The sequence below is a fragment of the Vipera berus genome (assembly GCF_964194415.1).
Source record: "Vipera berus genome assembly, chromosome: 1".
Classification (NCBI taxonomy): domain Eukaryota; kingdom Metazoa; phylum Chordata; class Lepidosauria; order Squamata; family Viperidae; genus Vipera; species Vipera berus.
In genome coordinates this window covers 57,684,314-57,710,172 of record NC_138202.1, presented here as the reverse complement: position 1 = coordinate 57,710,172, position 25,859 = coordinate 57,684,314, and the positions used below count along the sequence as shown (strand labels likewise).

The 25,859-nt window shown below is 40.1% G+C and overlaps 1 protein-coding gene across 1 annotated transcript in view; it reads left to right on the top strand.

Moving 5' to 3' along the window:
• Positions 1-25,859, top strand: part of AKAP6 (A-kinase anchoring protein 6) — a gene marked incomplete at its 5' end in the record, with an annotated part of 235,359 nt that overhangs the window by 140,276 nt on the left and 69,224 nt on the right. The window contains one exon of the mRNA XM_081319843.1: positions 11,503-11,623. Within this exon, the coding sequence (XP_081175969.1) occupies positions 11,503-11,623 (121 nt within the window). The remainder of the gene's footprint in view (positions 1-11,502; positions 11,624-25,859) is intronic.

Sequence of the window (25,859 nt, the reverse complement as noted above, 5' to 3'; positions counted from 1 at the left end):
CAAATGTATATGCCATCTGACTCCCAGCCACCTATAAAGGCAGATGGCATGATTGCCATGGCCTGTTGGGCTTATCTTTAGATGTAGAGTAGGGGAATCTGAGGGCAATAATGTCAGAGTAGGTGATTCCAATGAAGCCACTCTAGCTGAAACAGACTACCAATCTCCCCGGGGACTCCTTGCCTGCACCCACTGACTCTGAAGTTTAGCCATGCAAGCCTAAGCAGAAGCATGTGATAAGGATCCAATAGCAGAGAGCTGAGCTTCAGGCGGGAGTGGTTTGATAAAAAACAGACCAGTAGATGAGCAGACTCTAATGAGGGATGTGTATGTACATTTGAATGGAGGCTCCATATTGCTGATTAATTGGCCTTGTTCCCTGGGAGAATGCTAAGAACAACTTCTATGAAAACATATTTTTCTTGTATATTTTATTTAAGGCAGCTGCTAACTGGTCCAAAACACAGCAATGTGAGCAGTAACAAGGACTTCTTGTTATGCCCATCTGTCATCACTGCTATGCAAGCTACCAATTTAGCTTCCAGATACAATTGAAAGCGCTGGTCCTCATATATCAAGCCCTTCAATGAGGCTGATCCTTTGCATGACTGCCTATCTCCAATAATTTCCACATTCTTCGTTCATTCAGGTAGAGTGAGTGTACTCCAGGTCCCCTCAATTAAATATCATTTTGTGGGATGGAAGTAGCACCTCTTCTCTTCCATGCCCCCTGCCCTCTGGAACATCTCCCAAGTCGTACATGTAGCACCAGAAGAGACAAGGAAAGAAGACCTTTTCCAACCTCTTGCAGGAAGGAAGGAGGAGAATCAGGACTTGCAGGCAAGGGTAAACCTGAAGGAAGAGGTATCATGAGAATGAATGAGTAGCTAAAAGAGACTAGTAGCCAATGTATGAACAGTATTTAGGGATAGAATGGCTTGTCTTGTCAGAAGAAAAAGGCTTTGAATAGGGTCTGTCCTACAGGGGAAAAAAACCAAAAATATCAGAATTAGATAAAATATTAAACTAATTTCATTTTTTGTTTATTAATGGTACTCGCAATATTATTTTCTTATGAGAAAGACTCATGAATTTTCATTTTATATTATGAATTAATGCCTACACCTTAATAAATACGTTTGCATTCAAAGGATTAGGTGTGCAACACTGCATTTATGATTATCTATCCATGAAGTTACAATTTATTCCTTATGACTTAATTTTTCAATACATACAAAGAAACTAAATGAATTTATATTCATATTCTGTAGCATACTAGGATGTCCATGTTGCAGTTATTTTAACAACAGAGGAAGATGACCTGTATGAAATCAGAATACCAATCTGTCCTGCTCAGTATTGTCTACATCAAAGGCAGTATTCCATACATTGCTGAACTCTGCTCCATGTAGTGGGTTCTGAGACTTGTAATCTAGAAAGACATGCATTTTGCATTCCTATTTATACTAGGGACGTGGTGGCTCAGTGGGTTAGGACGCTGAGCTTGTCGATCAGAAGGTCGGCAGTTTGGCGGGTCGAATCCCGAGTGCCGCGTAACAGAGTGAGCGCCTGTTACTCGTCCCAGCTTCTGCCAACCTAGCAGTTCGAAAGCACGTAAAAATGCAAGTAGAAAAATAGGGACCACTACGGTGGGAAGGTAACAGCGTTCCGTGCGCCTTTGGCGTCTAGTCATGCCAGCCACATGACCACGGAGACATCCTCGGACAAGCGCTGGCTCTTTGGCTTTGAAACGGAGATGAGCACCAGCCCCTAGAGTTGGAAACGACTAGCACGCATGTGCGGGGGAACCTTTACCTTATTTATACTAATTGGCAATGGATCATCAGGATTTCAAACAGGAGCTTTTTCCTGTCCTCCTGGAGATATCAGCACAAAGATAGGAGATCTTTTGAGACTGGGTGTGACATATTACATTTTTTCAGGGAGTCACCGTAGGCATGGTAATAATGTATAATATAGGCTGATGTCAAATGTGTGGGCTGGGAAGGAATCTGGGAGGGGGATTTGGCTTAATAAAGAACCCTGGAATACAGGTTCTGTTTTTCACATGGTCTATGCAAAAAGACAAAGATTAAAAATAATGATTAATTTTGAAGATACTATGATTAGGTACAATGTAATTCCTTGACCCATGGACTTGGTCATAGACTATGTTTCCTTGATTACAGGTTTTTGGATTGGTTTCCCAAGAACTGATAGAAGTATGATGAGGAGAATCTTGCATACTTAATAAATAGGCATTAAATTAAATATTTTGCAGTGTATAATAAAGTATCAGATGACACCGCATATTGAGTACAGGAACATTTCAAATTTTATGCTATTGTGGCTCCATAAAATTATAAAAAAACTTAGTCCCACGTCCCCAATAAATAAAAGTAATGGTTTCATTGAATTTAAGGAATAATAAATTCAAGAAATAAATATGCCACTTGTTTTAAATATTTACATTTAATCTACATATCAAATAAAATAATAATACTTTACAGCTTTATAAAATAGAACATTACCCTGAGAATCATCACCCACCCAATAACATTTAAAGCCATATTGAAGTTACATTGTGGCAATGTTTTGCAGAAATCTTGTGTATTACTTTCTAATATCACATTATTAAGTTTTCAGAGCTGGCTTACGTAATAGCAATGGGAAAAATTCAAGAACTGTGATATCAGATTCTAAGAATGGAAGGTTTAATACATGCTTGATTTATTTTTCAATAATTTCATCAACCCAAAAATGGAATGGGTAATTATCCTAGATCTAATTCTCACCAAGAGCTGATGTTTGTGATAAAATGCACACAATATCTTCTTTGAATTCGTGATATTGGTGGAACAAAAACTCAGCATGTCACATATTTGTCATGAGCCAAAGTTAATTTCAACAAATATAAAGAGATGAGGGGCACTTTCTCACAACACTGTAATCACATAAAAGTTTGAGATATGAAGGCCAAATCAGTTTATATTCAGCCTGTATCAGTTTCACATATATACAACCCTCTCTATAACTACATAAACCTGTTGATATTTTAATGCATAATATTTGCATTTAATGACTCTTTTTCTGTGTAGGCATTTTGTACATTTTATCCCTAATAAGTACATTTTTATGTGCAACATTCTCTAAGTCACAGATATTAATATGTCATTTTTGCATTAAGAATTGTGGTACAATAATCACAGATATGTCCAGTGGTATTCAGTATCTGAAAAATAAATAGCCAGTTTTTGTGACAGTAACTTGAAAATGATGGAGAAATTCTAGAATTTAAATAGGCTTGAGCATAGAACTGTTGAATGTGGGAGTGTGTTACATTTAGGGTGCTGCGTATTTTTGTTTTGGTTTATGAGCAACCCTGGTCATGGTACATAAGATGTACATACAAGTCTTTAAACAAACAAACAAACTCTGGGTGCTATGTATCTGTATTTGCATCTATCTTGATTTCTGTGTTCTTCAGTTTGCAAATTGTGTTTGTGTGTCTGTGTATTTGTGCTGTATCAGATTTCACACCTGCCATGGCAATAAATCTTATCTGTTCAGACACTTTTACTCCATACTCAGGAGCAGAATATATGCATGAGATATTTTGTTTACAACAAAAACTACCCATATTGTATATATGAGATTTCTTGTTTACAACGAAATAATTAATCTACTCGTGCTGTTTCTGTAAGCTTCTGCTGTTGAGTATGGGGTAAAAGTGTCTGGACAGTCAAGATGTATTGCCATGGCAGGTGTGAAGCACTGACAGTGTCTGGGACTGTGGATTGAAAGGAGTTTTGCTGTCATACCCTGCATGTGAAAGTTTGTCGCGCCATGATGGGAGTAGAGAGAAATAGTCTGATGCAGCAAGGTTTTTCGTACAATTAAGAGGAATACACTGATAGGGTTGCCTTTGTATTATCTGCTGAGGCCCTAGTCGAAGCCTGGGAGTGGGCGGCTGCTGGGGCCTTGGATCGAGTTGTGCCTTTGCGGCCTCTGACCCGGCGCAGACCCTGGGTGGCCCCCTGGTTTACTGAGGAGCTCCGGGAGATGAAGCGCCGGAAAAGATGCCTAGAGAGCTGTTGGAGGTCCAGCGGATCTGAATCTGATTGAACACAGCTAAGAACTTATCTTAAGTCTTACCTAGTGGCGATGGAAGCAGCAAAGCGTGTTTACTTTTCTGCTCTCATTGCATCCACAGATAACCACCCAGCTGCCCTGTTTAGGGTGACCTGCTCCCTGTTTAATCAGGGACCGAGGGATGACCCCTTGCAGGGTAGGGCTGAGGAATTTGTACAGTATCTGCAGGACAAAATCGCTCAGATCCGGATTGGCTTGGACTCCGACTGGGCGGAATCCGGTGGAGTGGAGAGGGCAGGTCTTGGTCATACCATTTGGGGTGAGTTTGACCCTGTGACTCTGGATGATGTGGACAGGATCATGCGTAGACTGAGCACTACGACTTGTTTACTGGACCCATGTCCCTCCTGGTTGGTTTTGGCCGCCTGGGAGGTGACAGGGGGCTGGCTCCAGGCAGTTGTTAATGCTTCTTTGATGGAGGGTGTCTTCCCCTCTGCCTTAAAAGAGGCGGTGGTGAGGCCCCTCCTCAAGAAGCCTGCTCTGGACCCGGCCTCATTGAATAACTACCGTCCTGTCTCCAACCTTCGCTTTGTAGCGAAGGTTTAATTTAATTTAATTTAATTATATTTTTATACCGCCCTTCTCCCGAAGGACTCAGGGCAGTGTACAGGGCAATAAATATAAAAAGCGGAATACAAAAGTTAAAAAACGATTAAATATTTAGCCCAGTTTAAAACAGTATTAAAACATATTAAAACCCCAACCCTAACCCATCAGACCAGGTCAGAACTGCTCGAATAGATATGTTTTTAAGTCACGCCGGAAGGAGCGGAGGTCGGGGGCCGTCCGGAGCTCAACCGGCAAGCGGTTCCATAGGTCTGGCGCACCCACAGAGAACGCTCTCCCCCTGGGGGCCACCATTCGGCATTCTTTGATCGGAGGCACCCTGAGGAGGCCCTCTCTGTGGGAGCGCACTGGACGGAAGGAAGTTGACGCCGGCTGCAGGTGTTTATTTATTTATTTATTGATTGATGGGATTTATATCCCGCCCTATCTCCCGAAGGACTCAGGGCGGCTAACAACAAAACATATAATAAGTACAGAAATCAAGATAAAAATAAAATTGAAATCATCTGTGCAATAAATTAAAATTAAAGAAATTAAAAATAAATTAAAAATTCTAAATATAAATTAATTAAAGTGCTTGTCAGTCCAGGTCGGCCTGGTGGAACAGGAGTGTTTTGAGGCCGCGGCGAAAGGATTGGAGGTTTTGGGCCATCCGAAGCTCAGGGGGGAGCTGATTCCATAGGGCTGGCGCTCCCACAGAGAAGGCCCTCCCCCTGGGGGTCGCCAGCCGACATTGCCTAGCTGACGGTACCCTGAGGAGGCCTTCTCTGTGTGAGCGTACTGGACGATGGGAATTTGTTCCCGGCAGCAGATGGTCCTGCAAGTATCCCGGACCTAAGCCATGTAGGGCTTTAAAGGTAAGTACCAGCACCTTAAATCTCACCCGGAGGGCAACTGGTAGCCAATGCAGCTCACGCAGGAGGGGTGTAATATGGGAGTATCAGGGTGCTCCCATCACAACCCGTGCAGCTGCATTCTGCACCAGCTGAAGCCTCCGGGTGGTCTTCAAGGGCAGCCCCATGTAGAGAGCATTACAGTAATCAATACGGGAGGTGACGAGTGCGTGGGTGACTGTACGTAGGGCATCTCGGTCCAAAAAGGGGCGCAATTGGTATATAAGACGAATCTGTGCAAATGCCCCCCTAGCCACGACTCCAATATGATCTTCAAAACTGAGTCGTGAGTCTAGGAGGACGCCCAGATTGCGTGCTCTATCAATGGGAGGTAACATCTCTCCTCCTATAGTCAGAGATGGAACCTCTTGGACTAAATGAGATGACGGTATGTACAGCCACTCAGTCTTGGCTGGGTTGAGTCGAAGCCTGTTTTCTCCCATCCAAATCTGTACCGCTTCCAGGCAACGGGACATCACATCGAGGGCATCACTGGGTTTGTTCGGGGTGGAGATGAATAGCTGGGTATCATCAGCATATTGATGATATTTCACCCCGAAGTTACGGATGATCTCTCCCAGCGGCTTCATATAGATGTTGAACAGGAGGGGCGAGAGTACCGAACCCTGAGGCACTCCACAATTAAGAGGCCTAGGGCTTGACCTCTGCCCTCCTGCCAGCACCGTCTGCGAACGGTCCGAGAGGTAGGAGGAGAACCACCGCAGAACGGTGCCTCCCACTCCCAGCCCCTCAAGACGACGCAGTAAGATACCATGGTCGATGGTATCAAAAGCCGCTGATAGATCTAATAGGACCAGGACAGAGGAATAACCTCTATCTCGGGCCCGCCAGAGATCATTCACCAGTGCGACCAATGCCGTCTCCGTGCTGTGCCCGGGTCTGAAACCCGATTGGTACAGATCTAGATATTCAGCTTCCTCCAGGTTCAAAGGGAGCTGTCGTGCCACCACGCTCTCAACGACCTTCGCAAGGAAGCGAAGGTTGGAGACTGGACGGAAGTTGTTTAAAACAGCTGGGTCCAGTGCCGGTTTCTTGAGGAGGGGCCTTACCACCGCCTCTTTCAAGGCGGCAGGGAAGTACCCCTCACTCAGTGAGGCATTGATGACTGCTAGGAGCCAGCCTCGTGTAACCTCCCGGGATGCATAGACAAGCCAGGAGGGACACGGGTCCAACAAACATGTGGCGGCACTTAGTTTCCCCATGATCTTGTCCACTTCATCCGGAGTCACAGGATCGAACTCTTCCCAAATGTATTCGGCCAACTTCATTGTTTTCCTCTCGTTAGATACTGCCCAGTCAGAGTCCAGACCAGCCCGAATCTGAGCAATTTTGTCCACCAGATATTTACTAAATTCCTCAGCCCGTCCATGTAGGGGGTCCTCTCCCGTCTCTTGACTTAAAAGGGAGCGGACCACTCTAAATAGGGCGGCCGGGCGGTTATCTGCGGACGCAATGAGGGTGGTGAAGTAGGCGCGCTTTGCCACCCTCATTGCCACAAGATAAGATCTAGAAAAGGATCTTAACTGTGTTCGGTCAGACTCAGACCAACTGGTTCTCCAAATGCTCTCTAGGCCCCTTCTCTGGCGTTTCATCTCCCGCAGGTCCTTGGAGAACCAAGGGGTGAGTCGGGACTTGCGCCGGGTCAGAGGCCGCAAAGGGACAACGCGGTCGAGAGCCTCCGAAGCAGCCTGTTGCCAGGCATTAACTAAGGACTCGACTGGGTTGTGGGAGAGGGAGGTGGGAATCGGTCCAAGCGCCATCTGGAATTTATCTGGGTCCATCAGGCGCCTGGGGCGGAACCACCTGGCCGGTTCCGCCTCCTGACAGCGGGGGGTGACGTGACGGAGGCCCAACCGCAGGAGGTAATGGTCTGTCCATGAAAGGGGTTGTGATGTTGGAGTAACCCCACCCAGTCCATTTAGCCATTGCCCAGAGACAAAAATAAGATCAGGCATGTTTCCTCCCTCGTGAGTTGGGTCCTGAGTAATTTGAGTCAGGTCCATGGCCGTCATGGAGGCCATGAACTCTCGGACCACTTCTGATGCATTGCCCAGGGATGGTAGATTAAAGTCTCCCAGTACCATAAGTTTTGGAAATTCGACCGCCAATCCTGAGATGGCGTCAGGTAGCTTGGGTAGAACCGTTGCTGTGCAGCTTGGAGAGAGGTATACCAGAAGTAGGCCCAACTGACCACCAGGACCCCATCTTAAGAGGAGGGATTCACATCCGTCTATCTGAGGGGCAGTGGCCTCCCGCAGATGGAGGGTTTCTCTGATAACGACCGCCACGCCACCTCCCCTACCCTGAGCTCGAGGTTGATGTAGCACACGGAAACCTGGAGGGGATAAATCAGTCAGAGGGACCCCTCCCTCTGGGCCCAACCAGGTTTCCGTGATGCACGCCAGGTCTGCGTCTTCCTCCTCGATCAAGTCATGGATGAGGGGAGCTTTATTCACAACAGACCTGGCATTAAAATAGATCAGCCTGAGCTCAGGAGTCTGCCCTCCCTCTTCCCCAGGACAGCAGGTGAGAGCCAGAGGGTCAGAGCGCGCCACAGCTTGAAGATAGCGGGGGCGCGATCTCAGATTACGATATGGCCCTCTGCTCATCCATCTGCTGCCATTCCCAATTACTGTGGGGATCGGTATCCCTATCCCATCCCCCTGGGTCACAAGACTCTCCCCGGCCCTCATATTGCCGCGGCCATTGGCCAACCTAGACTGAGACAGGTCCGGTAGGATCTTCCCCTCATTCTGCCGGGCCTGACCCTCCCCCCTCCCTAACCCTTCAAAAATTTTTAAAAGAAAACCCAAGAGCCTCTTTTTGGCGCCATGCCACCTCTCGGGGTCGGTAATCCGGAACCATGCCATGTAGGGCTTTGTAAGTCATTACTAACACCTTGAATCTTGTTGTTGAGAGTGTTGTGGTGCGTCAGCTCCCACAATTCCTGGATGAAGCGGACTATCTGGACCCGTACCAGTCTGGTTTCAGACCTGGCTACAGCATGGAAACGGCATTGGTCGCACTGGTGGATGATCTCTGGCGGTCCCGGGACGGGCTGTTCCTCTGTCCTGGTCCTACTTGACCTCTCAGCGGCTTTTGATACCATCGACCACGGTATCCTGCTGTGACGGCTAGAGGGGTTGGGAGTGGGAGGCACTGTTTTATGGTGGTTCTCCTCCTACCTCTCAGGCTGTTCGCAGTTTGTATTGGCAGGGGGACAGAGATCTACCTCGAGGCCCCTCACTTGTGGGGTGCCTCAGGGGTCAGTTCTCTCCCCCCTCCTGTTTAACATCTATATGAAGCCGCTGGGTGAGATCATCCGTGGCTTTGGGGTGAGGTATCACCAATATGCAGATGATACCCAGTTGTTCATCTCCACCCCAAGCCAACCCAGTGATGTCCTTGATGTGATGTCCCAGTGCCTGGAGGTGGTGTGGGTCTGGGTGGGAAGGAACAGGCTCAGGCTTAACCCCTCCAGGACCGAGTGGCTGTGGATACCGGCATCTCGTATTGTCCAACAAGTTCCTCTCTTTCGATGGGGGGGAGGTATTGCCCCCCCTCAGAAAGGGCTCGCAACTTGGGTGTCCTCCTGGATTCACAGCTTAATTTGGAAGATCATCTAACGGCCGTGACCAGGGGGGCCTTCGCACAGGTTCGCCTAGTGCACCAGTTGTGCCCCTTTTTGGACCGAGATGCCCTATGCACGGTTACCCATGCCCTCGTCACTTTTCGCCTGGATTACTGCAATGCTCTACATGGGGCTGCCCTTGAAGAGCACCCGGAGGCTTCAACTGGTGCAAAATGCGGCCGCGCGGGTGCTTATGGGAGTATCTCAGTACTCCCATGTTACACCACTCCTGCGCGAGCTGCATTGGCTTCCGGTTGCCCTCCGACTGCGATTTAAGGTGCTGGTAATAACCTGTAAAGCCCTGCATGGCTTAGGCCCGGGGTACTTGAGAGACCACCTGCTGCCATTGTCAACCTCCCATCACCCGGTTCGCTCCCACAGAGTCAGCCTCCTCAGGGTTCCGTTGGCCAGGCAATGCCGGCTGGCAACCCCCAGGGGGAGAGCCTTCTCTGTGGGCGCGCCGACCCTCTGGAATGAGTTGCCTCCAGAGCTGCGGACGGCCCCTGACCTTCGGTCCTTCCGCCGTGACCTGAAGACCTGGTTGTTTGAACAAGCGGGCCTGGACTGACTACGATTTTTAATTAGGCTTTTACTGGGTTAAATTGTTTTGTAATTTCGTATTTATTGTTTAATTCTCTTTTAAATTTTTTACTCTATGTTTTTTAATTTTTATTGTTGTGAGCCGCCCTGAGTCCTCAGGGAGAAGGGCGGCATATAAATTTAATAAAATGAATGAAAATGAATGAATGAAAGTTCTAATATAAAGTTTCATGTTTAGGTATCCATGTAGGGGCATAATTATGCTGTTATTAAAAATGTAATCTTAAAATGTAATCAAAGTGTACTATTATGTGGCTGCTGATTTTGGTTTTTGCTTACCGTAATCTAATTCAAGTCTATCGATGCCAAATATTTATGTTCAGGATCTTCTTGCTGCACCATTGGATTGGTTTTCTTCAGGCCTACAAAGAGTATAATAGACATTGCACATGAAATTCAAATATACCAAGTGTATGAGTTTTGATAAAGTATACCACACAGTGTTTACAGTAGAATTGTACAGTACTTTGGATTTGTTTCCCTAAGATGCTTTACTGTATGTTGGAGCATGAATATACCACTTGCCCAAAACTTTTAAAAGCAGGTTTATCTTTTCTCAGGATCCTTCAGCTGGCCTTCATAAATTCACATATTCTACATACTGATCCCCTTTTCTTTTCTTTTCCTTTCCCTTCCTTCCTTCCTTCCTTCTCCTTCTCCTTCTCCTCTCCTTTCTCTCCTCTTCTTTCCTCCTCCTCTTCCTCCTCCTCTTCCTCCTTCCCCTTCTTCCTTTCCTTTCCTTTCCTTTCCTTTCCTTTCCTTTCTTTCCTTTCCTTTCCTTTCCTTTCCTTTCCTTTCCTTTCCTTTCCTTTCCTTTCCTTTCCTTTCCTTTCCCTTCCCTTCCCTTCCCTTCCCTTCCCTTCCCTTCCCTTCCCTTCCCTTCCCTTCCTTTCCTTTCCTTTCCTTTCCTTTCCTTTCCTTTCCTTTCTCCTCCCCTTTTTTGTATTGTGATGTTTTACTTATTCACTAGGCTTTCAATAGAGAATAATGTTAATCCTTTTAAGCTCCTTATTCTAATGATTTATTTTGTTGGAAACCGCTGTGATCCTTCTTTGAATTTTAATGATTGCTGGCTATTCAAGGATTCATTGTTTTGACTTCCTGTCCTTACCTTTGTTTCTAACATGTCTGTAGGGAACACCTGTCTAATACTGTATCTGGCCTTGGTTCTCACTGGCTTACCATCTTCACTCAAGCCTATCTTAAAGTGTTGTGTTGAAATGCTAGCTATTCATGCATGAAAATATACTTGCAGAGATAGGCAGATGGACAGCAAATGGATGGCTAAATGGATTGAGTCATTTTTCTCTGAAAATAGTTCTGGTGCAAATAAATGCTCATCATGATTATCACACAGAGAAGTTTGCTGAATACGTCGGCACTTTAAAAACTGTGAAGACACTGTATTTATTTCTTACATTTTTTGAAGCGAATGAAATATGTCTGCTTTTGTTGACAGAACCTGGAATAATTTGCTGAGATGTGGGTCACGGCTTATATTTGTGTTGCACCCCTCCTGTTTAAAGTAAAGAATCTTTCTGCAAAAAAGAACATGCATTTTCCAGAAAGCCTTATTCTAATATATAGATTTGAACAGTTCTAATCTATTATGCATAATGCCTTTTTCTTTATCTGCAGCCTTTTGGACTTTGATTCAGAATACCAGGAGCTTTGGGATTGGCTGATTGACATGGAATCCATAGTGATCGACAGCCATGACCTGATGATGTCAGAGGAGCAGCAGCTGCATCTTTACAAGGTTAGAGCTTTTGTGCCTGCCTTTACCTAGCTATAGGAGATCGGATGAGTTTGACATGTCTTTCTCTCACAGGATAGTTCTGTGTTCATTGTATACATCATGGTGTCTATTAGAATTCCCTTCCCTGACCCCAACCTCATTTCCATCCCCTCTGTGCTGAAAAGCCTGAGCCGACATCATAATTGTAAGAAAGTTCCCTTCATCACATGCCATTTGGTACAATCCTATAGGAGGACAAAGATTTGTCATTGGATGAATTGGAATGGATGAAACTGCATCCTTAAACAGACTGAAACGATACGAAGAAAAATAAAATGATTGTAGCATTTAGAAAACGTGCTTTCATAGGAACTATGTTCAGAATTTCTATCACTTTTCATTCTTTTTAGTGAACCTATTGTTTCAGGATATAGCATTCTTCCAATAGAATTTATGTTAGTTACTTCTTTGAAAGCAGATACTTTCCTTTTAAGAATGCACGATTGTTATGAATAAAGAACATGAACTATAAATGTGTGCATTGATTATGAATCTTATTATTTAATGCAGACATAAAAAGACAGGGGAAATGATCCTTTTCTCACTATTGCTACTATACAGGAAGTCCAATTATCCATCCATTTTACTTTTACTTTTCTTTTTATATTGTTCAATGTGAAGTGGAAGCAGAAGGTCAGGAATGTAGATTTTGTAAGGGCTTTGTATCAAATGATCAAGATGTAGTAAATCTTTCTCATTTAGGCAATTTTTATTGGACTAATTGTGACATTTGTCCTCCTTGAGTTTCATTAAGCATATGGCATATCTCAAAGAGCAGACTGTAAATCATGAAAAATGGAACAAAATTAATAACTAGCCACAGAATCCACAACAATATAGTTTAGCAACCACCCTTTAGCTTTTAAAAATTTCTTCCAGAAGAAATTACAGATTTAAGTTCAAAACAAGTTATTTCTTTTTTATTTATCAATTATGCTTTAAACTATTTTGCTGTTTTCTATGGAATTTGTATAGAAACATTTTGCACAAAATGTTTGAATAGAAGAAAATTATTTACATTTAAATAAATTGGTAAACTACTATGCCAGCTGCTTATTAGTGTATAAACAAACACTGAGTATTAAATACATTTTTAAGTGTTTTGCTTTTTTAAAAAAGTGCTTAGTAACTTAACCAGTTTGTACACCAGATGCTGCCAGTTTGGTGCACTGGTTAAGGGATCAGGCAACAACTGGAGAAACTGTGAGTTCTAGTCCTACCTTAGACACAAAGCCAGCTGAGTGACTGAGGCCAGTTGTTTTATTTCACCCTTAGGAAGGAGGCAATGGCAAATCACCTTTGAAAAACCTTGCCAAGAAAGTTGCAGGAAGTTGTCCAAGCAGTTTCTGAATAGTGGACAAAATTGGATGGAAGAAAACAATTTTTTCCCCAATTCTATTTCTAGTTATGTTTAAAAGTTTATTCAAGCTTTTTTGAGTTAATAATCTTAACTTTCTTAGATTTTCTGAGGTACGATATTACAATAGTACATTACATTAATGACCAGCACTATCTATAACTGTTTGATATGTGAGTGAATGATGTTGTACAAAGCCTCTATGGGCAAAGGCATGGTAGAAGCTGCTTTGATGTCAAAATGACATTGTGTACATCATGATGTCATTGGGCAAATGACACAGTGCCCCTCTTGCTCAGGAACATAATTGGTTGAGAAAGAAAGCAGTATGAACCAGTACCCATATGCCACAACCCAAAGAGTTTCAGCCATCTTAGTTCTGTTGCTCAGTTGAATGTATACCTAAAGGAAGACATTAAGAATATAAACTATATAAAAATTTCTACAGACACTATTATATGCAGTTATATGCACAGTAGACTTATATTTTGTACTTTTTAATACTATTTTTTGTACTTCTCAAGTTTCATATATTAAGAAAATATTCTAAGAATCAAGATGAAACAGAATAAAAATGGTGTAGCATACTCACCTACCATAAACATTGGGAGCCTTATTTACAACTCCCAGGATGAAGTTTAGCCCCATGCATGGTTTCTAAATTTGTTCAAAAGCTAATTATGCATACTATCACTTGTAATGGAGAGTACGTTTGGTGTAATGGTGAAGGAGGGAAACCAGGAGTGTACTATTGTCTTAGGGATAAAGCGAGCTGGGTGACCTTGGGCCAGTCACTCTCTCAGCCCTAGGAAGAAGCCAGTGCCAAACTACTTCTGAAAATCTTGCCAAGATAACCACAGGGACTAATCCAGGCAATTACAAGTCAACACTGGCTTCAAAGAGCCAAAAACAAGTGTGTGTGTGTGGGGGGGGGAAAATACCAACTGGAATCTTCTTTTCATAGGCCATCTTGGAACTACCCTGACAATTCTGACTTAAATGCACACATACATTACTTGTATTAGAATAAGCTAGGTTCCTATTCAGTCCCTTTTGATCCACAAATTCCTTTGGGATAGTTACTTAATGTTCTTGACATTTAGTTACTTTGAGTGTGTATGTGATAAATGATAAAAATAAATTGCTCCAATATAATAAAGCTAAAATATCTGGGGGGCGGGTTTAAAAAAAATTGTACTAGGTCTGTAAAATAACACTAGAAATTTTTAAAAGGGTATTCTTTGACTATAAAAATGGAGATGTCAAATGTACATGAAATGAAAACCATCTCAGATTCATAGAAAATATGCCACAGATACTTAAAGAATATTCAAATACCGGCAAACACTTAAAATAATCAGATATTGAGTGATTAGTATTTTCGGTTAAAAATAGCAGTGTAAGATTTGATTTGGGAATATGATGCTACATCTGGAAGAAGACTGATATGAATATTCAGTGATAGCAAAAAAAGGCTGCTTGCAGTTTTAGTCATAACAGCCTTTAGTTCAGGAATAAGTTTAAATTGCACTGCAAAATACTATAAACAGTAGGACTACACTACAATCATGATTAGAAGACAAAAAGGTAATTTGGAGCATGCAGGGTACTCATATAGCACCTGTTAGCAACTCTTAAACAAGATGTATTTGCTTTAAAGAAGGGCCAGCAGGTGTTGTTTGTGCACTCCAAATGCTCTAAATCACGGCTGTCAAACTCGATCACGTCACATGACGTATCATGACGTATCATGATGATTTTGCCTTTGCAGAGCCGGGGTGAGTGTGGCCTGCACATGACGCATCAGGCCCATGGGCCGTTAGTTTGACATCCCTGCTCTAAATCATTATTTTTCCTTTAGAAGTTGGATTGTTGCATGGTCCTAATAGGGAACTTGGACATTTTTCTTTCAAAAAGTATTAAATATTGATTTGTTGATTTGGTTACTGTCTTAATATTAAAGACATAATAAAATCTAACATAAAGCATATAACTGAAGCAAAACCAAAATAAAATATAAAACAGAGACTATAGTGTTTGGCCATTTAATCATGCACTATTTGGATTATATATTCCTCATCTACATATAGGTTTAAGATGGTCTGGATTTTCATTTCCAGAAAACACATTCTCCAGACTGGCAACACCATCAAATGCTTTTCTATGATCAGTCAAGCACACATTGAATTTTGGAGGTTATTCTTTGGATTTCTCAATTATCCAGTTTACATTAAGTAATGATGTCTCTTATTCCTTTGCTTTTCTAATGCCAGCCTGAACATGTGGTATCTTCCTTTCCCTCGTAGGAATCTATTATGACTTAGATTATTTTAAACATTAGATGGTAGCATGTGAAAATAAAATTATTTTTTGTTCTGGCCTCATGTATGAGTTTTTGAAATATGGTTCTAAATTGGCCACACAAACATGAATGCATTCCTTGAACTAAAAAAAAGAGTACCTTAATATAAAACTAACTACAGTATAATATAAAGCAACATGTACTATAGAGAGAGAGAATATTTGATGCAAAAATATTGTATTGATCTTCTACATCTGGCATCTGAGAGGAAAGTTAGTTATATTGGCTAATCTTGTGCACATTTACCAGGCAGTAAATTGTATTACATTTGCCTGCAGAGATTAGGCTTCACTTGTGTTCAGTGCTAGCATCAATTCCTCAGTTGCCTGCGTGGAATCTTATAGCAACCAGTGATTAACCAGATACCAAGTAATATGTGAGAATTTTCCAATGTAAGAACAATTCTGAAATTGATCAGATTTAGAAAGTAAATTTGGAGCCCATTGTCACTCTAGTTCACCCTTATGAATGAACAAAGGAGATGACTGTAATGTATAAACCAAACTAAGGTAGGTTGAAACTTGGCTCAGACTTCAGCATTGGCAACATCTAGCAACACTTTTAGCACTAATAATAAAATTCAAAATTTGTTATGAGTCACATTATAAAATATGAAAAATTTAAATTGTTTAGAAAAATCCATCAAGTTTGTGGAACTTGTGGTATGAGGATGACAAGAACTGCAGTCAATTTCAAATGATTAATGCCTCTTGTTAAAACATGCCCATGTATTGATAGCTGGCATTTATTACAAGTGGAAGGTTATTCATTTCAACCCTTGCTGGAGAAGTGATTAATGCTATCTGTCACCACGTGAGGGCTCACTTGAGAACAGAAATTGAGCTTTGAAGTAGACAATGTGCATCTTTTTGGTACAAAATTTACATACTAATCCTCACACTTTTCAGTGGTCACTATGGACTGAATATTTGAGTTGTTTGACCTGGTCATCTTCTTACAGAACTATGCCATGAATATTTCTGTGGATAAGCCCTATCTGATGCACATTCATGATACTCTCCTACACCAACCAGTTCATTGTACTTTCTCTTTTCCTGTGATGAGTTTCTTAAATCCACAGAATTTTCCTTCCAGATATTGAATTGATAAGTAATTGCACCTCTGAGCCAGCTCAGCAAAGCATCTCTGCCAGGTTACATGCTGTGTTATCACTACTGCCAGCAGTAATCTTTGCCTCTATGGAGTCTATAAATGAGAAAGATCTATAATAAAGCAAGTACATTGCAAGACAAGAGTATGCATTAAAAGTGTAATAACAATATAGAAATAGCCAAACTGAGTATGAAAAAATACTCTGTAAATTCACAGTTCAGTATACGTTCACTGTGATGGGTATTTTTTTAGATCTCATACTGATTCATATCAATTTCTCTGCCCTATTGTTTTATGCTGATAGATGCAGACAGCATGTCTTCTTTTAAAAAAAGGCATAGAACTCAGTCATGTTTTGTTGCCTCTTGGCTTAATCTTTAATTGTTTTCACATCCAAAGAATTCTCCTTCTGATGCCTCTGGAGGGCATTAGAATATAAAATTATTTAAACAAACAAGTCTGTAATTATTTTGAAACCTTCTTTCAGATGCCATTAGATTGTAGTCTGATGTAAAAATGATCCTCAACACATGGACAATACACAGTTGCCTTTCTTGTTATAATCTACTGGTTTCCAGCATGCTAGAGAATTGAATGTTGAGAAGTAAACATTTGACATTTCCTGCTTATTAGGTTGCCTAGCCAATAATGTTTCTAGGAATTAATTAGAATTAGAATTAGAATTCTTTATTGGCCAAGTGTGATTGGACACACAAGGAATTTGTTTCTGGTGCATAAGTTCTTAGTGTACATACAAGCAACAAGTAATAAATCATAATCATAAAATACAATCATCATAAATCATAAGATACAACACACAGTGATAGTCAGGATACTAAATAAAAGCAATCAACATAATAAGATATGAATAACAAAGTTGTAGTTATAAGAAGGTAGTAAATAGGTAATAGGATGAGAAGGATAATAGTAATACAGCACTACTAGGTAGTTTGACATCCCATGGCATAAGACAGTGTTGCGGGAATTACTTGTTTAACAGAGTGATGGCATGGAGAAAAAACTGTCCTTGTGTTTAGTTGTTTTGGTGTGCAATGCCCTGTACCATCACCTTGAGGGAAAAAGTTGAAACAATTTGTGACCAGGATATGTGGAGTCTGTTGATATTTTCACAGCCCTTCTCATGCCTTCTCAGAGTGGGATGTGTATTACAACTGTGAGTGCATGGGTCAGTAAACCATTATTTCAGAACAAAGCTGCGGAACATTTGGTTATTTTGACTGACAGAAGGGTAAGAAGATGAAAGTGGTAGTGGTATTGGTCAAGCAATGCAACAAGTAAATAGTTTGGATAATTATCTTTCAACTTTTGATTTGATGGTATGGTAAAGACTGACATTAATATCCATTTAGTGATAATGCATGAGTTTGTGTTTGACCTCTGCATGAGTTGTCTTTCAGTCTTGGAACTAACATCTGTTTCTTAGTCGTTCTTTTGCTTTTAAAATACACAACCAGAATTTAATATTTTGTATATGTCTTGTTTATTCTAATAAATCAATCTATTGCACAGCTAAATGTCAACTATGTTTTGTTTGTATATCAAAAAAAATATGGGTCCTGATGGCCCAAACATTCTATAAAGCTCCAGTGGCAACTATCTTCAAGAAGTATTATAGGATCTGGTCCAAGCATGGAAACTCCTCTTATTAATCCTTTAATAGAAACCTCTGTGTTGATGCAATATTTCTGTCTGGAGCTTTCAAAATTTAAGCAAATAAGGGTTTATTGGAGCTGTGGAGAGTAGAAATGAGTATACTAGATGAAGTTAATGATAATTCCTTACATTTTCCCTAGAAGATTAATTGTGTGTTAGATTGAAACCCTATTGCATTGAGTAAGATATGATTGTTAAAATTGTTAGCATGTAGGGAATAAAATCAACCAAACAATGCTTTAACCAATATAAAAATGTTGGCATCTCCTTTGACATTTGAAGGTTTGATTATGAAAACATTTAAGGTGTTTGAGATACATATTATATAAAATCTGCCCTGATTAAATCTTCAGTAAGGAGGTATGCATGGTGGGTTTGAAAAATGCTGCTGCTGGCATAATGATTTATAAAGAATATGTTGATTTAATAACCGGAGAAGTTAAACACAAAGCTATCCTCTAAAGGATAGGTTGTTCCCTTGGCTAAATGGCATTAAAATTTGTGGACAAAAGTGAAAGCTTTCTAAAGAAACTTAGATTAAAAAAAAACCCAGCTACCTGCCTTTTCCCCTGGGTGAGGTAAATAGTAGCTGGAGGGGAGAGTAATTAACATTGGACAAACAGGTTTACATTAAATGTATGTAGAGTTGGAATCATACATCAGAAGGACCACCTATTTCCAAAAGTACCCATCAATTATGATCCTCGACGGTAACCGTTCTCTGGTTGCTTCTAATCATCACAGCTAATGAGAAATATGCTCTGGCATTTAAATCTGTGAAACTTTTACATCTACTAAAATCTTTTTTTCATTATTGTAATTGTTATATGGTCTCCCTCCTTTTCTCTCTTCTGTTCAACCATGTCCAGTTCTCAGATACTGACTGGACAAGCCCCTGCAGTTTTCTTGGCAAGATTGTTCAGACTTGGTTTGCCAATATCTTCTTCCTAATGCTGAGAGAAAGTGAATTGCCCAAGGTCATGCATTGGACCTTGTGCCCAAGGCAGGACTAGAACTCACAGTCTCTTGGTTTCTAACCTGATATCTTTAATTGCTGCTAGCTTTAATTGTTGAGCTGGTTCTCAGTCTTTTTTATGGTAATATTAATAATATTAAAATACACTCTATTTTAAATGTTAGAATGGCAATTTATTAATTTTGTTCTTTCTATTCATGTTGAAATCATTGGCCAAATGTGAGAGCTGCTTCTGTCAGGATCAGAAACAGGCAGCCTGAGACTGGATTAGTTCATACTGAGTGTCAGAATCCATTTATATCATATTCATAAATGGAATGTTTCAAACACTATTCCATGGATTCTGCCATCTCCCGAAGAGAAGAGAATAGATGTGTATTGAACCAGTATTAGGCATTTCAAAGGAAAAGAGAAGCCTTTTGAACTGGGGAAACAAAAGGGGGGGCTAGCATCTGGCTTTTGTCACGGAAGAGAGCAATAAACATGAAGGGTCCTAAGTTCCTTTTTCCCACGAGAGGGATGATACGAGATAAAGGATGGGGGACTGACCAAATGGGGTTAAGGGGGGTTGAACCGGGAACTCTTTATAAGGGTTTACTTCGTGGAATAATATTAAGTCCTGTCTCGTTTCCTACAACCAAGCATGTCATAGTAAAGATTCTTTTTGGAATAGATTTGACTCCAAGAATTTTGTCTTCCTAAGACATGGTTTGGGGTGGGTCCTGACACTGAGACTGGATTAGTACAATCATAAGACAATAGGAAGAAACCACCCTTATCACCACCACCTCCAAAAGTTTTAAGCCGGTTGCATCATGCAGATAGAAAAAACAGCACAAGAATTTCAACCTTATGCCAAAGGTGCTTTTTTCCCCCAAAGGCAACTGGACTTTCTTTGTTTTGCTTGAAGACGTTTCATTTCTCATCCAAGAAGATTTTTGGATGAGATGCGAAGCATCTTCAAACAAAGCAAAGAAAGACCAGTTGCCTTTGGGGGGGAAAAGCACCTTTGGGACAACCATGAACTAGATGACTGAGAATCTCCGTAGACAATTTCAATTTCACTATAAATAGGGGCTGAAATGTTATAGTTACTGAAATGCTTTCATAGCAGCTTCATTGCTTTTGACATAAAAGTCAGAGATAAGCATCTTGAAATGTCTACTTGGTCTGCTTCCACTTAGTGCTAAGAGAAGTCTTGTTAGTTTACCATGTTTTTAAAAAAGTACCATCTGCACAATTTGCTGCCTAATTTATGTGCTCACTGTGGCATCTGATCAAAGAATTTTAGAGTACAGTTTTATTTATTTATTATTTTAAAACAAATTTATATGGCCTCACACACGGTGACTCTCACATGGTGATTTCAGGTGGCTGACAAAATTAAAAATTCACATTACAATAATTCTTTTTTAAAATTTCTTTTTAAAATGTCTACATTAATCTAGACTTTGGAAAAGAGTACTTTGATCCTACCTTTCAGTTCATTTCATTGCTGAACCTGCCATTATGTTTCCCACAGGGTAAGTGTGTTTGAGATAAAGCCCTTGAATTCCTGCATCATATTGTGGAAAGGGTAGGCTCATTAATAATTTCTCTAAGTCAAATATACTATTCTTCACCAAAAGGCTTGCTTTTTATTACTGGAGAATTAAGTAACACCATATAGTAAATAACATCACTACAGATCCATTATTTTTCAACCTATTGTTGTCTAGAGGAAACAGTTAAAATAATCAGAGCCATAGGTTTATTAATGCTGTTCTACATTTTACAGGTAGCAAAAACTGGGGGACTATCTGTCCACTGTCCAAAACTTCTTTAGACAGCTTTAAAAGCAAAGTTATTAGTTTTTTGCTTTTTAGTTCTCATATCTGTTCCTACAAAAACCTAAGACCCATGGAACTGGTCCAATGTAATTTGTTAAGGTCTAATTTCTGAGTTCCCCAAGAATGTGCCTCTGTTTCTTTGTTACAACTGGCATCAGGAATCAATTGCTTCTGGGAAAGCCTATATGAGACTTTGTCACCTTACATTCCGTGTAAAATTAATGTCTAGGCAGGTGGGGTTCTTTTTTTACTTACTTGAATAATTGCCAATCATCTCAAGGGGAAGGGCACTGAATTAGGTCTTTCATACTGTGAACTTTAACCCCATAGCTGTGTTTATTAGGAGGGTCAAGGGATAATTGAAATAATATGGCCTCGGTGCCAATCTTTACAGTGACTGGATCACAATCTCCTTTATTTTGTGGGTGCTAAGGAAGGAATAATAATCCAAATAGTAACTAATAACTATTAATAACTTAGCAATTCGTTTGCTGCTAAGTTGTTCATGGTTGTTATAATATGGGAAAATACATCCTTTTTGGTTTGTGCAATTGTCATTAGGAGGCTAATGGTTAATGCTTTGTAATTATTAAATATTAATGATATATTTTTTGGGCTCATGAGTGAGAATAATTAGCCTTATTAGTTCCTTATGGAACTTCATTTTTTATTGTTCTTACATTCTACATAGTTTCTTTTTTCCAGTATTTTTTTTTTATTATTTAATTGGATTTATATACCGCCCTTTCCCGCAGGACTCAGGGCGGTTTACAGGCTATTTAAAACAAGAAATACAAAAGTTAAAACAATTAAAAATAATTACAACAGTCCCTGAAAAAGTAAAAAAACCCAATTAAAATTAAAATTCTCAGCCTGGGCCAGAGAGCTCGAAGAGCCAGGTCTTCAGGTCCCGGCAGAATGAACGGAGGTCGGGGGCAGTCCTAAGCTCCAAGGGCAGCTGGTTCCGGAGGGCAGGCGCACCCACTGAGAAGGCCCTCCCCCTGGGTGTTACCTATCTTTTTATTTTGTTGACTAAATAATGCTTACATTTACCCAAAGGAAATCAAGAAGCGATTGATTTATAAGCAATTTGAAACTATAGTAATCAACAGAAATAAACATGCATTTGTAAAGAACAAATCTTGGATAATCTAATCTTATAACTACTTTAATAGAGTATAGGGATGTTATAGATATAATATATCTTCACTTTATATCCAAAGCATGCTCATTAGCAAGATAGTTAAATGGATGATATTATATTTAAACAAATACTTAGCTGACTTTACCAAACTAGATTAAGCGAGGTTCCCCCAAAGTTTAATTCTGGATTTTCTACACATCAATATCTCTTTAATGACTTGGATGAAGAGATGGAGAGAATGGTTGGGAAATTTGCAAATGACACAAAATTGGGTGAGAGAGCTGACTCTCTAAAGGACAGAATCTTGATCCAAGTAAGTTGGAGAAATGAGCTGAAAGAAACCAAATGAACTTTAACTGAGGCAAGCGAAAGTTCTTCACTTAGGAAATAAAAATCAAATGGATAAATATAGAATAGAGGATAGCTGGCTTGGTAACTGTAAAAAAGATATTAGAATAGAAACTGAATATGAGCCAGCAGTTTTATAGTATACGGGTACAAAAATGTAAATGCAATTTTAGGTTGTATGAATAGAGTATAATTTCCAAAACATATGAACTATTCTATTTATTTTGATTTATATTCTAGAAAATTGAGATCAAATGTTATAAAAAAAAACCTTCTCAATCAGTGAAACCAAGGAGATGGTGGTCTCTTTTTCACTATATGTTCAGATGGAGGCTTGACAGCTGCTGTTTTCAATGGAGATGCTTTATTTGGATATCTGTTTAAATGGTCTTTTCCAAATCTATTATTCTATGTCACTGTGTTAATGCTCAATTTTTATTCATTTAAATCATTTTGTGATTTAATAATGAGATATGTGGAAATGTAAATGAAGAAGAATGTAAAAAATATTATAACTTTATCCTTGTTTTTTATCTGACTTCTTTTATTGTTGTACTATATTTTTATATTTTTTATGCTTTTAGTCTTACACTGCTCAAAGTCATTCTGAGAGGGAGATAAATACTAGATAAATAAATAGATAGATAGATAGATAGATAGATAGATAGATGGATGGATGGATGGATGGATGGATGGATGGACGGACGGACGGACGGACAGACAGACAGACAGACAGACAGACTCCCCAGATGGGTGTGATTTCTGAGGACTGTAGTCTACCATATTTGGCAGATACAGAATCTTAGAAGTTTCCTCCCTGGTAAAAACAGATTGTATTAATTAATTTATTAAACAAATTTATATGGCTACTCAATTCACACAGTGACTCTGGATTGTGTATAATAATAAAAAACACAGTTTACACACACACACACACACACACACACACACACAATCCCACCCCTTCCGCTCTGTGGCAGTGAGAGACACAATTCAATAAACCACTCAATGGGCTCCATACCAACTGGGGTCCCTAGACAGAACCATGTGCTCAGGACTTTTCAGACAAGTAACAAGATGGGGGCCAATATTATCTCTGGGGGAATGATGTTCCACAGGGAAGGAGCCACTACAGAGAAGGCCCATCTTCTCGGTCCCAACAGATGTATTTCCTTAATAGAACGGACAATGTTTTAGTGTATTACTTTATTATTTGCCCATTAAATATGCAGCTGTGAATGCACCAAACGGTTGATGACTAGATGTGATTCAGCACCACTAACCAAAAATAAACATTTCTGAGAACCTTGTTCCTATCATATTTTAACTTGAAGTATACGTAATGACATATACGTCATTAAGTGGTTTAGGATAGATGACTGCTGACACTTAAATCTATTATTTGTATAGGGATGAGCCTGCAGTGATGCATAATATGCTTAGAGCAGCAATCATTTGGGGGCAAATTATGTCTCTTCTTTTCACTAGTAACATGTAAGAGGATAGAGGTTTTCTGTGCTTCTGAAGGTACAGCTCATTTTCTCCTCTGGGTGTGCTGCTGCTCCATGTGCCTCTTTCCCAGTTCTGTGCGATGCTGTGTCCTGAAGTGGATCAAACAAACCATGGTGAATGTTTCCCTCATTTGCATCACTTCTAGACAGCCCCTGTCGTAGTCTTTGCTGACAGGAAATCACTGTCTTTGTCACCTTTCTTCAGTGATCTCCTTTTGGCAGAGATGGTCCATGTGACCAGGATTAATCACAACAACAATTCTGGCTTAGAATTCAATGACATGTTTTGCTCTGTGCTCCAATAACAGTGTAGGCTGGAATCAGTAGGAAATGACTACATTAATTTCAGAGTGAAAAGATAATTAACACTTAAAGAGTAATGTTATAATTCATGAAGCTATAATTCAAATGCATGGGGAAAAATGTGTTGGAGTGGTGAAGTGCGGGGGAATGGACTAGTTCTCTGTTTTATAGTTAAAAATAAACTTAAAATAATTTGGGAAACTGAACGTGGAAGAGGTGAAATATATTTGAAGAGAACAGTGAACAGAAGCTATAATACTTCAGTGTTTGAAACTGCAGCCTCAAGTATGCGTAAAGTGCTTACTTAGATGATATGAATAGGATACAGGCAAACAAAAGCAGCAGTGTGCTCGGAGAATGCTGTGCTTAAGGAGTTTCCTTGGCAACAGAAATGCAGTTCCAAAAGTAGACAGAACTTTCCTCAGAAAACATGCTATTAATAACAACCTTCCGGAACAACCTGGAACAATTTGACTACTTGGCAGTGATAATGCCAAGTGTTCTGCAAATTAATGTAACACAACAGTTATATGTTTTCTCTTGCCCATAATTCTTCTGGAACTGAAGTCTGTTCTGTTTGTGGGTATAAATGCACGAAGCCATTCCAAATGTTAGCAAAGTGAAAGAAAGCTGGTAGCTCAACAAATGCCCTCCCTGTATCATTTCATTTTGAATAATAGCTTTGTCCAAATAGATGATTTTATTCTAATTAGGGAAAAAAAGCTTACATGCTTAGTGAGTGTAATTTTGAATTTACCAATTTACCAATGTGTAGACAGTATTTTAACAGATCCAGGAAGGCTGAGGAGATTCAGTATACATTTATTCATCCCAACTGTTTTTCATCTTGGTGTGCATCACTCTATGTGTAAGCCGTACACTTTTTAATCTGCAAAAATATTTTTCCCCCACAAACAAGAATATTGGCAACATTTCTTCTTATTTACTGACATGGTTACCCCCTTCTGTCCCACTGATTGAGGGTGGCTTATAAAGTTAACATTAACAGAAGCTGAAGTTAAGCAGACGGCCCCTGCATATTCTCAACGTCCAAGAGCAGCAGAAAGTATAAAATATGCTATCCATGCAGACTTTTCAAAATAGATCATGGTAGCTGTCTGCCAAGAGAATAAACTAATTTCAGATCTGCCTTGCCAAGTGGAATCATTAGAATTCTGTTAAAGGCCATAAGTTTACTAGACGGGAAAGGTAGACTGCTCTACTGCCTTGACCTTTCCTGAATCCTTAAATCTAAAGGTTAAAAATAATCAATATCTCATTGTGCATCCTGGTAATAAGTAATAACCATCATGTTAAAATCTAAATGATTGCAGATCGCACTTAAGCATGTTTGACCCATTTGGGAGCCTTGTTTAATTGCAATCAGGATACTGATTATGGTTTGCTAATAAACTTTTAACCTAAATGGCAAAAATTGCAGCCTTTAGCTTTTTATAAAATATGACTTCAACCTGTAACACTGTTCCAGAGGTTGTGTTGCACATTAAACAGCCATTTGCTCTGATAAAGACCTAAATACAGTTCGTGATTGTTTTTCATAAGAATGAAAAAAGGGTATT